The sequence below is a fragment of the Danio rerio genome, chromosome 4 (genome assembly GCF_049306965.1).
Source record: "Danio rerio strain Tuebingen ecotype United States chromosome 4, GRCz12tu, whole genome shotgun sequence".
Taxonomy (NCBI): domain Eukaryota; kingdom Metazoa; phylum Chordata; class Actinopteri; order Cypriniformes; family Danionidae; genus Danio; species Danio rerio.
Genome location: NC_133179.1, coordinates 63,613,952 through 63,626,807, shown reverse-complemented (window position 1 = coordinate 63,626,807; position 12,856 = coordinate 63,613,952). Strand labels below are relative to the sequence as shown.

Here is a 12,856-nt window from a genome sequence, read left to right as displayed (position 1 = left end):
TTTACACAGCGGATCCCCGTCCAGGCGCAACCCAGTACTAGGAAACACCCATACACAAACACATTCACACACAGACCTTCAGGGTAAATTAATTAAATCTGAATAAGTCAAAACTATAATAAAGATACAGACAGGGAGTATGAGACAGGAACACTGGGATATAAATGACTCAGGAAGACATCTGTATACAATCCAATGGTAAATCTGTGAAGGAAGAGAAATGGGGAATAATCGGAGTGAGGAAATGATCGTAACCGCTTCAGAATAGCACATACAGGACTAAACAAGACACTGTGTTTATAGTGAAGCACACACATGATTTATACTCACATTGTAACCAGCATGAAACATGTGCAGCATGTGATAACAGAATGTCAAGATTATCAATACAAAAGACAAATATTAAGAGAAGTATTTATTAGATATAATCTTACATTTACTCTGAAAATATAATAGAGTCAACATATGGAAGGTACAATAATATATGTCTGAAAGAATCTGGTCTGTTAGAAAGAATTTACAATTTTAACCGGATTTCTTTGTTTAATCAGCGATTTATTTCCCTTGAATTTATGGTGAGATTTTCCCCGTCTCTCTGCATGTTAGAATCAGCCAGTCCAGCAGGAGGCGGTAAAGCACATTATAGTTTGACAACCGCCAAAATACTGAAGAAGTTGACAAACCGAAAGCGTCAAAGAGCTCACATCGTGTTCCTGCTGCAAAAGAGCATCTGTACTTCTGCATGTGAGTTTAACACTTCTACATTACGCTGATTTGTGAAGATGATAAATGGGTTTATATGTGTATAAGCGTGATTTTTAGCACTGTCTGCTCTTGAAGCTCAAAGCCTAAAACACCGATTAAACACAGTCCAAACATGGTCATTTGAACAATATAATGGGTTATTTTCTATCTCTTAAAAGTGTTTGTGCTCTTCTGTATCAGGTTGACTCGAAAATTTCACATCATTTAGCACAAAATAAACTTAAAACAGTCAGGAAATCGAAAGTGAAAGCAGAGCTTTCGTTAACCGGAAGAGTGCGGATGATCCTTAAACTGCAATAACAGTCCCCATCATTTCTTCCTCAAGCAAATGTGTAAATATTAGATATGTTCAGCAATTTTGTTAATTGCATTGGCATATTTATCTGATGTTTTCCCAGCTTGCAGTAGTCGATCAAAAAGCTATTTAGTTTCTTATGACTGTATGCCCAACAAACACACAACGTTGCCTCAACGTAGCGACCTTCCTACAACGTTGTACCAACATTGCAAAAAGGTTGAGGATTCTACGTTGTTTCTAAAGGTTGTCACAACGATGTCATAAGGTTGCCATTTAAACATCATGAGGGTCGCATGCTTTAGGTTGTGCTTAGGTGGCGTGGACGACCACTGTACAACATTTACTGGTCACAGCTGAATCAGTTTAAATTTCAACAAGCCGTCGTCTCATTCATCAACGACCGAGGAGACGTGAGTATTGCTTTATTTCTTCATGCTAAATAAGATACATAAATCGTGAATATTCAAACAAACCTATGATTTCGACAACAATCTGTTCCAACATTACACACACACAAAAGCCGTAATGAAGATATTACTAGCGAGTAACATTTCGGCATTCCGTTAACGGACGGCAACAACATTAAAATCATTATGTTAAATCTCTCGATAAAACATTTCCTGATTATTTACCTACGCCTTGTCTTTAGTCAAATGGACAATAATGTTTTTGAAGTTCAGTTTTTTCCATATCCATCGTGATCAGTTAGTATGATACTTCATCACACGAGCCGACCCACTTTTTACAAAACACACAAAATAACTTTTAAAAACAAAACATCTATGTGCAGATTGCGTCCCGTTAAAGGAACAGTTCACTCAAAAATGAAATGTACTCACGAATTATTTGCCCTGTAAATAATAAGTGATTCCAAACCTTTGTTTCTTTATTCTGTTGAACACTAAAGACTGTAAGCATTTGCTTTCATGGTAGGAAAACACTATGGAATTAAATAGTTACAGTTTTCCAGCTTTATTTAATATATCTTCTTTATTGTTTAGCAGAAAAAAAAGCTAAATAAGTTTAGAACAAATAAAGAATGAGGCTAAAATGGCAGAATTGTCAGTTTTGGGTGAGCTATCCCTATAAGTTAAAGTATATAAATTGAGGTTCATATGCCTAATTAATATAGATAGTAATTAAAAGGTCTGCTAGTCTAAATTTCTATTTTGATTGGTCTTTTGATGTTTTATTTAAAACCCACTCTTCTCTTTGCTCAACAGGCTATTTTTACATGGAGGTAATCTTCTATTGATAATTTCTGGATTTTAATTATGCGTAAGTTGCATGAAACTATTGTTTAATCACTCACTGTTGTTTTCAAATTACTTATGTAACTTGTCTTTCAGAATTTTTTCAGCTGTTGCATTCACCTCAGATCAGTGTTGCTGTAATTCCTGATGGAAAGAAGAATTGAATGAGGTAAGAAGTATACTATTCTATTTACTATTAAATGTAGTTATGTTACCTAAAACCGCATGTCCATAATGTGGAAAATAGATCATGCTTATGAAAAATTACTTTATTATTTTGTACAGCTGTTATTGAAATGACACTAAGTTTAACATTTCATTAACAGCGAGCAACGCCACAACTACAGGACCTCTTCTTTCTCTTCTCATAATTTACAGTAAATAAGTATTCGGAGACTAACTCTGACTTCTGTTAACTCAAACCTGTTTTCCCTGTATCTCTAAATTTATTTAATTGTTTGTAATTTTGGTATATAATATATTATTAAAACATTAAAATAAAGTAGGCTACATAATTACTCTGGAGATTTTATATGTAATGAAATTACAATAAATGTCTGAAACTTCAATAACTTGCTAGTCATAGTCATTTCCTGTGTAGTGCTGTTGTGTCAAGCTCTGATCTGTCCTCTCTTGTTCACTGCCTATTTTGACTTTTGTCTGCTGTGGATCTCTGAAGCTGGATTATCCGTTGAATTTGTTTTTTCCTCTGACTGCTTTCTCCATACCAACAACTACGACTGGTCTTCAGCTGCGCTCCCCGGTCTGCTGTATTCTCCAGTCCAGAGCTTCACTGCCCAGTGTTTGAATTTTAATTTATATATTTATTTATATATTTATTTACATTTTAATGATTTCTTGTTTACTTTTCTTGTTTGTTTACCCTTTAGTTTAATTATATATATATATATATATATATATATATATATATATATATATATATATATATATATATATATATATATATATATATATATATATAATCTGAACTTTATTTTATACTGTTTGCTTATAATTAGATACTGTATGTGTACTGTATGTATTAAATGTTGTGAAATATATAATAAAAAGTTTGATTATATTCATTTGTGTGGCATTTTTACACTTTAAAGTTTACACATGCAGTTTTTAAATTAAATAGGAAAAATAAATGAACAATATTTCATATTAAGCAATACTGGAAAAGAATTGCTGCTTATCCTGTATTCTAGGCAGTAATGATAAACTGCCACAAAAAAATATCAATACAAGTAGTAAGAACGCCGCCTCGTGGTTGCTGAATGTCGCACGACAACGTTGCTACAGCCTTCTCACGTCTTACATTTCTACGTTGTGACAATGTAGCGAGCACGTAAGCGGCAACGTTGCCTTTGAAAAAATACAACGTTGTGCAGACATCGCTACAACGTAAATGTGTTTGTTGGGTGTACACTAGCAGTGGAATTTACTGCTATGTGAAGGGATGCCACCTGAAATCTTGCCTAGGGCGCCAAATTGGTTGGATGGAGGTAAAGTTGGTTTTATATTTACACATTCGTTCATTTAGCAGTCTATATATTGTTTACCATGTTACTTTAAATATTCGATTGGAATTAGCATGCAAGTATGACTTGAAAACAGCATTAACACTGTTTATTTGACTGTGAACATGTTGTACTTTGATAGTCATTGGCTGCTATTATGATTTCCCTATTTAGAATTTGCAATGAATACTTTTCTGAAATGATATTATTAAGGGGAATGTCTGAATATCAGAATATAAAACCAACTTTACCTCTATATTGGTTGGAGCCGGGCCTGCTGGTAACGTTTCAATACTAACTAACTATTAACTAAGCAAATAAATAAATAAAATAATAAGTTAATAGCTGTCTAAAGCAGAAGTTATCGTGACAGAAAAATACATATTAAATGATCAAATCTGAAATATCTGAGGTGTCAGATGAGACTGAGGTAAAGTTGGTTTTAAATTCGCACATTCGTTCAATGACAACTTGTGACACGCTCCCTATAGTGTTTACCATGATACTTTGAATATTTGGTATGAAATCAGATGTGAATATGATTCTAAAACAACCTTAGCACCATTTATTTGACTAAACTTATAGCTTATACGATTTCACAATTTAGCAAAGAATACTTCTTAGTCAAGGAGAAAGTCTGAATGTGTAAATATAAAACCAGCTTTACCTCAATACAGATCAGGGGTGAAACCAACTGCATTAATGTTAATCTTAATCATTATATATATATATATATATATATATATATATATATATATATATATATATATATATATATATATATATATATATATATATATATATATATATATATATATATATATATATCTGATGTGAAATGGCTGAAAGTCAGTTTGTGCTATCCCTCATCATGTGGTCTGTTTCAGTAAGGTGTTGTTAGTGTTCTCCCTCATCATGTAGTGTGTTTGAGTGCAGTGTTGTTAGTGAAGTGAGCATTGATTGCTATAAAGTGTGCTGTTCTTCATCTCAGTATATTGTCATCTTCAGGTGATGGTCAGCGGCTGACTGTTTCCTCAAAGCTCTGCTAATGTCTGCATTGGTGTTTTAGCTGCAGTATGGCAGAGGAGCGAGTAAAGGACTCTCTCTCAGAGAAACACAGGTATTGACTCTGTTTTTACACCATTATTTCAACACTTTCTCTGAAGAACAAAGACCAACAACAATGCACTTATTTGTGTTGCTATTGCCTGATCACATGATGGACAAAGCTTCAGTTTACAGCTTCAGCAAATGTGTTTAGATCATTCTAGAGTACAGACAGCTTTACCAGAGCTCAATGTGTGTTAATGTGTAGGGCCAGACGGAATCTGCAAGCGTTTTTTGCTATTTCTGCTGAGAATTTTGGTAAAAAATCTGTGGATTTCTGCAGAATGATTTTGGGAGTATAATGACTAAAACTTTAATATGTGAAATAAAAAAATATCTTTTAAACTTTTATTTAATGTTCAAAATGCAAATCCAATAAGATTCACTTTATTTGGTAAACAAAGCAAGTGTCTCGTATAATATCTCTACTAAAAGACTGAAAATATGACTGTACAAACTGCATTGTGCATAAATCAGATGAACATTTTCATATTAGTCAATAATATTACTTTAATTAATAAAAAACTGAATAATTACAGATTTACACACATTTACTCAAGTAAATATACAGAATTAATAATTCTGCGTGCACAGATTCCGTGTGGGCCTAGTCATGTGTCTGTTTACCCATGATATCTGTGTAGCAGACCTGATCAGACAGACTTTCAGCCAACAATTAGTTTGTGCTGAATTAAACTACACAAACTCATTAAACTCTTAAAGTTTGTCCTGCAGTTTATTCCTCTGGTGTGTTTGTGTGTTCAGTGTGAGATCAGGATCATGTGTGTCCAGCTCTGTGTCTCTGAAGAGTGACCGGTCTAAAGAAGAACATCTACCAAACTTCAGAGAGAAAACACCACCATCTGCACAAAGGTATGAATGATTTATTTTATTTTTTAATAACGTGTCAGTCACTCTTCTAAAATCACATTTTTTTAACAATAAATAAAGTAAATAAAGTACCACAAATTCATAAAACTATTATTATCACCCCTTAGACCAGGGATGGGCAAACTTGATCCTCGAGGGCTGGTGTCCCTGCAGAGTTTTGTTTCAAAACTAGTCAAACACACCTGAACAAACTAATCAGTGTCTTCAAGATCACTTGAACTCTATAGGGAGGTCTGTTTGAATAGGGTTGGAGCTAAACTATGCAGGACACTGGCCCTTCTGGATCAAGTTTGCCCTAACCTGCCTTAGACAGTTTGTAAAGTAAATAATATAGATTTTTTTATGCTAATGCATTAGCCTAATGAAACTGATCTTACACTAAAACCCCCGTTAACCAGGTTTCGAACTATTTATAGACCTATTTAAGACCTTTTTAATATAGACTAATATTAATATAATGACAAATGGCACCAAAACTTCAATTGTGCTTTATTAAACTATAAAGAAAAATAAAACAAAATACAAGCAAACTTTATTGTTATTTTTAGACATCTAAACCGTGAACATTAATTTCTAGTTCATAAGAAATAACCTTCTTGAAATACACAAGTGGCTCTGGTAGTGCAGCTCATCCTGGATGGCACTTGATGTGAACTGTGAATTATATCGATCCTACCATCAATAACATTCTGCTGCCTGCAACATCTTCCAGCATGACTGGTGTGATGTGAGGTGGCATTTCTGATGCAGATGCAGCGTTTGCCAGAGGTAGCCTGACTACCATTAGGTACCGAGATGAGATCCACATACCCTTTGTAAGACCATATACCTGTGCTGTCGGGCTCCTCCTAAAGCAAGACAACACTAGACTTCATGTGGCTGGAGTGCTATCGGTTCTTGCAAGACTAAAGCATTGATTCAATGGACTGGCCTGCTTGTACCCGAGACTCTGAATTCAATTGAGCACATCTGGGACATCAAATCTCGTTCCATCCACCAAAGCCACTTTGAACCACAGACTGTGCAGGATTTGGCAGATGCTTTAGTCCAGGTCTGGGAGGAGATCCCTCAGGAGATCATCCACCACCTAATCAGGAGGATGCCCAGAAATTGTAGGCATGTGGAGGCCACGCACTCTACTGAGCCCCAAGGACACTGCATCAAAGTTAGATCAGCCTGTAGTGTGTTTTTCCTCTTCAATTTTGAGTGTGAATCCAAATCCAGACCTCAATGGGTTAAGAAATAGGATTTACATTGATAATTTTTATGCGATTTTGTTTTCAGCGCATTCAGCTATGTAAATAACAAAGTATTTAATAAGAATAATTCATTCCTTCAGACCTAGGATGTTATTTTAGTGAGCAATGTATTACTGCAATGACAAAAGACGTACTTTTTTGTTTGTTAAACTATAGAACAAATAAAAACACACAGGCTTTTTTAGTTATAATTTTTTTGACATCCAAAAAGTAAAATTCGGCATGATTAGGGACATTTATGAGCAAATAATGAACATTAAGAGTTGTACAAGTAATGCTTCTTTAACTACAGTGAACACTTAAACTAATCTAACACACATTCAGCTGCTATAGGAAGAGGCAACACAAGTGAAGAATAAAGGTTTAACCTTAGCTTATTGAGCTCACAGGAAATTATGAATGATTGCAGCAGATTATGATACTCCTTTTCCTCTGGTGTGTTCAGTGTGAGATCAGGATCATGTGTGTCCAGCTCTGTGTCTCTGAAGAGTGACTGGTCTAAAAGGGATCCACCAAATTTCAGAGAGAAAACACCATCATCTGCCAAAAGGTATTTTGTGTTTTACATTATTGCTCACACATGGACCATTTTGAATATTTTATATGAACCAACAATTCAGTAAAGAGAGTCATTCCTGAATGAATTAGTTGTTTGAGTAAATCAAATGAATCAATGACTTTGGCGACTCATTTACAGACTCCTGTGGGCAGATTTAGTTTCTTATGCAGAGAATCTTTCAGTAAATTATAATATATATATATACAAAAGTTCTGCCTGGTTCTTAAATCTGATTGGCTGATAGCCGTGTGAAATTCTGCAATAACAGCACTGGTCCAGCTTCACCCTTCTGTATTACTCCACCCACATACAGTAACAAGCAGAGGACCATCTACAGTGCTGATAAAGCTGATCAAATCAGTATTAAACTGGTAAGCATACCTGCCAACACTCCCAATTTTCCCAGGAGTCTCCTGTCTTTCAGACCAATCTCCCGCAACCCTCCCGTTTGTTTTTCTACCAGAAAACTCCTGTAATTTCACCCCACTCTGGTACAGTCTGTAACACCCCCAGGTCTTTAACTTTGGTACAGTATCCGATCGCAGCGGCCACACAAAACCCGGTGCACGATACAGTTACTAACACCACAGTATGGTTACTTTCCTATCCCAGTTCTCAACAGTGTTATTCAGAGACCTCAACTCAACCCTGTTGTATAAACGCAATATCACACTCACAACAGTGTGATATGGCTGTAAATCAGCACTGGTGGACACTAACGCACGCCTTCCACTAGTGCTGATATACAGCCATATCACACTGCTATGAGTGTGATATCGCTTATATATATATATATATATATATATATATATATATATATATATATATATATATATATATATATATATATATATATACACAGATGAAGTCAGACTTATTAGCCCCCCTAAATTATTAGGACCCCTGCTAATTTTTTCCCCCAATGTCTGTTTAACAGAGGGAAGATTGCTTCAGCACATTTCTAATCATAATAGTTTAATTACTCATTTCTAATCACTGATCTATTTTATCTTTGCCATGATGACAGTAGGGCGAAGCAGTGGCGCAGTAGGTAGTGCTGTCACCTCACAGCAAGAAGGTCGCTGGGTCGCTGGTTTAAGCCTCGGCTCAGTTGGCGTTTCTGTGTGGAGTTTGCAGGTTCTCCTTGCGTTCTCGTGGCTTTCCTTCGGGTGCTCCGGTTTCCCCCACAGTCCAAAGACATGCGGTGCAGGTGAATTGGGTAGGCTAAATTGTCCGTAGTGTTTAATGTGTGTGAATGTGTGTGTGGATGTTTTCCGAAAATAGGTTGCGGCTGAAAGGGCATCCGCTGCGTAAAAAACTTGCTGGATAAGTTGGCGGTTCATTCCGCTGTGGCAACCCCAGAGTAATAAAGGGACTAAGCCGACAAGAAAATGAATGAATGAATGAAAGAATGATGACATTAAATAATATTAGACTAGATATTTTTCAAGACACTTCTGTACAGCTTAAAATGACATTTAAAGGCTGAACTGGGTTTATTAGGTTAACTAGGCAGGTTAGGAGTTAGTAGGCCCACACGGAATCTGCGCCACGCAGATTTCTGCATATTTTTAGCCCATCATTATTTCTGTTTATTTACTTGAGTTAATGTGTATATCTAAATTTATTCAGTTTTTATACTGTAATTTATTACTTTTTATTTCATATATTAAGGTTTTAGTTATGATACTCTGATGGATACTCCCAAAATAATTTCGCAGAAATCTGCAGATTTTTACCAAAATTCTCAGCAGAAATAGCAGAAAACGTCCGCAGATTCCGTCTGGCCCTGGTAATTAGGCAAGTTATTGTATAATGATGGTTTGTTCTGTTAACTATTGAAAAAAAAAATGCTTAAAGGGGCTAATAATTTTGTCCCGAAAATGTTTTTTAAAAAATTAATAACTGACTTCATTGCATTTCATTAAAAGAAATAAGACTTTCTCTAAAAAAAAAAATATTATCAGACATACAGTGAAAATTTCCTTGCTCTGTTAAAAATCATTTGGGAAATATTTAAAATAGAAAAAAAAATCAAAGGGGGCTAATAATTCTGACTTCAACTGTATATATATATATATATATATATATATATATATATATATATATATATATATATATATATATATATATTAGTGATGCTGCGATTGATTGGCCGCTGATCACAATATTGGCTAAAAATAGCTTGATCAGCTAACCCCAAAAGTGCTGATCAAAAAAGCCAATCACTTGTCGTAAATTACTCACACGACTTTTTCAGATAAACAACAGCAGAGCGGAGCTTACCAGTTGCAACATGAGTTCCCCCGTCTTTTTTAAAGTGTCCAATAAAGGCATAAAGCACTGCCATGCTTCTTGCTGATTAGGTTCACATGATATTGACTTTCCTACAGTGCAGTGACTAGTATGCCCCATAGGTGGCAGCACAACAGCTGGCAAAAAGCAGGCCAAAAATAATACAAAATAAAATAAATTAAATACATTACTATCTTTCTATTTAGCGCTCAGACACTGCTAGTACTTATTCATTAAATAGTACTTATATAGTTTTTATTTATTTATTAGATACTAGTACTTAATCATTAAGTATAGTACTTATTAAATATATAGTTTTATTTATTAGATACTAGTACTTATTCATTAAGTATAGTACTTATTAAATATATAGTTTTTATCTATTAGATACTAGTACTTATTCATTAAGTAGTACTTATTAATATATAGTTTTTATTTATTAGATACTAGTACTAATTTTAGTAGTGACAAGTAACTATTCTGTTGTTAATAGTTACAATTTTTTTCCATTGATTTCTATGGGATCTGTCATTGAGATATCAACTGTTCAGTTTTGACTAGTATGTATTCCAACTGGGACTAGTACATATTTTATGTACTGCTAGTTATTCATTAACTACTGGTAATTAATAATTAGATACTAGTACCTAATTAATAGATACTGGTGCTCAAGTATTAGATACTAGTACTTATTCATTAGGCACTAGTACTTAATCATTAGATATTAGTATCTATTTTATGCACTAGTACTTATATGTCAATCATACTAAAAACTAAAATAATCTGTGACAGAAGTTCACTCAAAAGTAACAGTTCTTTCTGCCTTTAATTACTAACACTCCCATCATTGATACTACTTTCAGAACAAAAATGTAGATATTTTACCATATGAAAATGCAATGAAATTATGAAAACTGTGAAATTAAAGCAATAGTGCAGAGATCTGGTCCCCGCGTCAGGTCAGGGTGCACTAGTAGCCTTTAAAACGCACACGTGGAGCCACACTAAACTCACACAGGAAAGGACATTCATTTCATTCGTTTTATTTAACTAATTCTTTCAATACAGCTCTCTTGATTTCTAAAGGGAAAAAATTGCAAAAGAAATTTGTCTTTAAATTAGTTTTAGCAGAGACGCAACTACATTTTCACATTTGTTTTTCAGTTAGGGATTAGGTCTAGAGTAACCTAATAAAAATGTTTTGTTGGACACTGCACACTAGTCTACACTATAATCAATATTATAATTTATTATATTCATTATTATTAAAACGAAACAATACAATTGATAATGTTGTGGAAAGTTGCGCTGGATCTCGACAAACATCTTCTAAGTTTCAAAAAAGAGGCTGAGGTCTTCGAAGTTCTCAAGTTGAAGCAGTTTATTGTTACAGCAGAGTTGGTCGATCGATCTCTCTCCTACCAATGTTCAAAAACCCACAGTTTATATACAGTTTTTTCCCATAGTCATCCTGACATGTCGTATAGCATCACGCGATTTCCCGGCTCCAATAGTATCCTAGCTTTTTAATTAATGGCTGTATGTTTTTCTGTTTTTACATATCTTAAGGTCATATAGCATGTGCTTAAAATCATGTGTTTGCACATGATCATGTTGTTTCCATACTTTCTAAATGATTCTCCTTATGTATGCTATTTTGTCAAGGGTTGTTTTTGTCTTGGTCAGTACATACTTTTGTCTAAATGTATTGCATACGCTCTATCTGAATGTTCTCATTTAGGCACATGACGTGCTGTGCTTCAATTGTGAGGCCCTCAATTATAAGGCCCTGTATGCCTGTGTGTGTTTTCGTCAATTATAAGGCCCTGCATGTCTGTGTGTTATTCTCTGCATCACTTGAATGTATTTCTATATGTTTTAACAGTGTATTTCTATATTTTAATAGTGGCAGATTATATAGTGATAGCATAATAAAAGTTCCTCTATATGCATCAGAAATTCTCCTATAATAACAACCAAAACCCTTTTTAATGTTTGCTTTCATTTTGACATTGCTAACAATAAGAAACATCCCAGCAGCAGTCTCAAGTTAGGACACTTAAAAATGCCTTTTGAGTCTAAAGATGACCAGCCTGCGAAGTCAAGTTTACAGTGTCATAAATGAAATGTGTATAGTGTATGAGTGAAGGAAATTTGCCGCATCAACCTCTCATATGCACTGCGTATAGGCTGAATGCTAATCTTTAAAAATATATATTCAATACAAAACTTTATACATTTATGTTTTTTGAAATAAAACGGAAAGAAATCAGGAAAGAAAATATAATTTAAACCACTGGTCTGGCGCTGATACTTTATTGTTTGTAGCGAGAAGAGAAAAAAAAAAGCAGATGAAAACCTGCCTGGGGAGACGACATGGATTATCTGTTCTTCAAAAAAGATCGTAGACATGACATTGTGAAGGCGTTTATCATAACGCAGTTCGAATTTATGATCATTAATATTAACTAATATTTATTGCATATTATTAACTCTTCTCTCTCTAGACTTGTTCTTGTCGGCACAATAGTTTTATTGTATGTGTAAATCCGATTATGAAGAATGATTTTGTTATATTTATATATATATATATATATAATAATATTTATCTATTTTTTTTTTTTTAAGTAGAGAGAACATATTCACGGGCAAAAAAAGTTTCCTCCCGTACCACCTAGAAATAAAGTAGCCTACCTAAGTTAATTGACCTTTTACATAAAAATTAAGGAATAACTTATAACTTAATTAAATATTAATTAATAAAACATTCGTATAAACGTACATGTTTTTTTTTTGAACTTTCATTAATAAAACAACACAAAACTGCTTAAAAATATTGTAGTTAAATATCAAATAACTTTAACTGCTTGAAACCGTATAATAATAATTAATTGTTACATATTTAA

At 34.0% G+C, this 12,856-nt stretch overlaps 1 protein-coding gene and 1 long non-coding RNA gene across 7 annotated transcripts in view; one reads left to right on the top strand and one right to left on the bottom strand.

The window, feature by feature from the left end:
- LOC141381959 (uncharacterized) overlaps nt 1-12,856 on the bottom strand; it is a 239,902-nt gene that overhangs the window by 130,598 nt on the left and 96,448 nt on the right. The gene's annotated exons all lie outside the window — the stretch shown is intronic.
- si:dkeyp-77c4.1 overlaps nt 668-12,856 on the top strand; it is a 46,817-nt gene continuing 34,628 nt past the window's right edge. For all 6 annotated transcript variants that reach the window (XM_068220122.2, XM_073948111.1, XM_073948116.1 and 3 more), the window contains exons 1-4: nt 668-744; nt 4,848-4,959; nt 5,712-5,819; nt 7,542-7,646. In XM_068220122.2, coding sequence (XP_068076223.1) covers nt 4,916-4,959; nt 5,712-5,819; nt 7,542-7,646 — 257 coding nt within the window. In that variant the 5' untranslated portion in view covers nt 668-744; nt 4,848-4,915. The remainder of the gene's footprint in view (nt 745-4,847; nt 4,960-5,711; nt 5,820-7,541; nt 7,647-12,856) is intronic.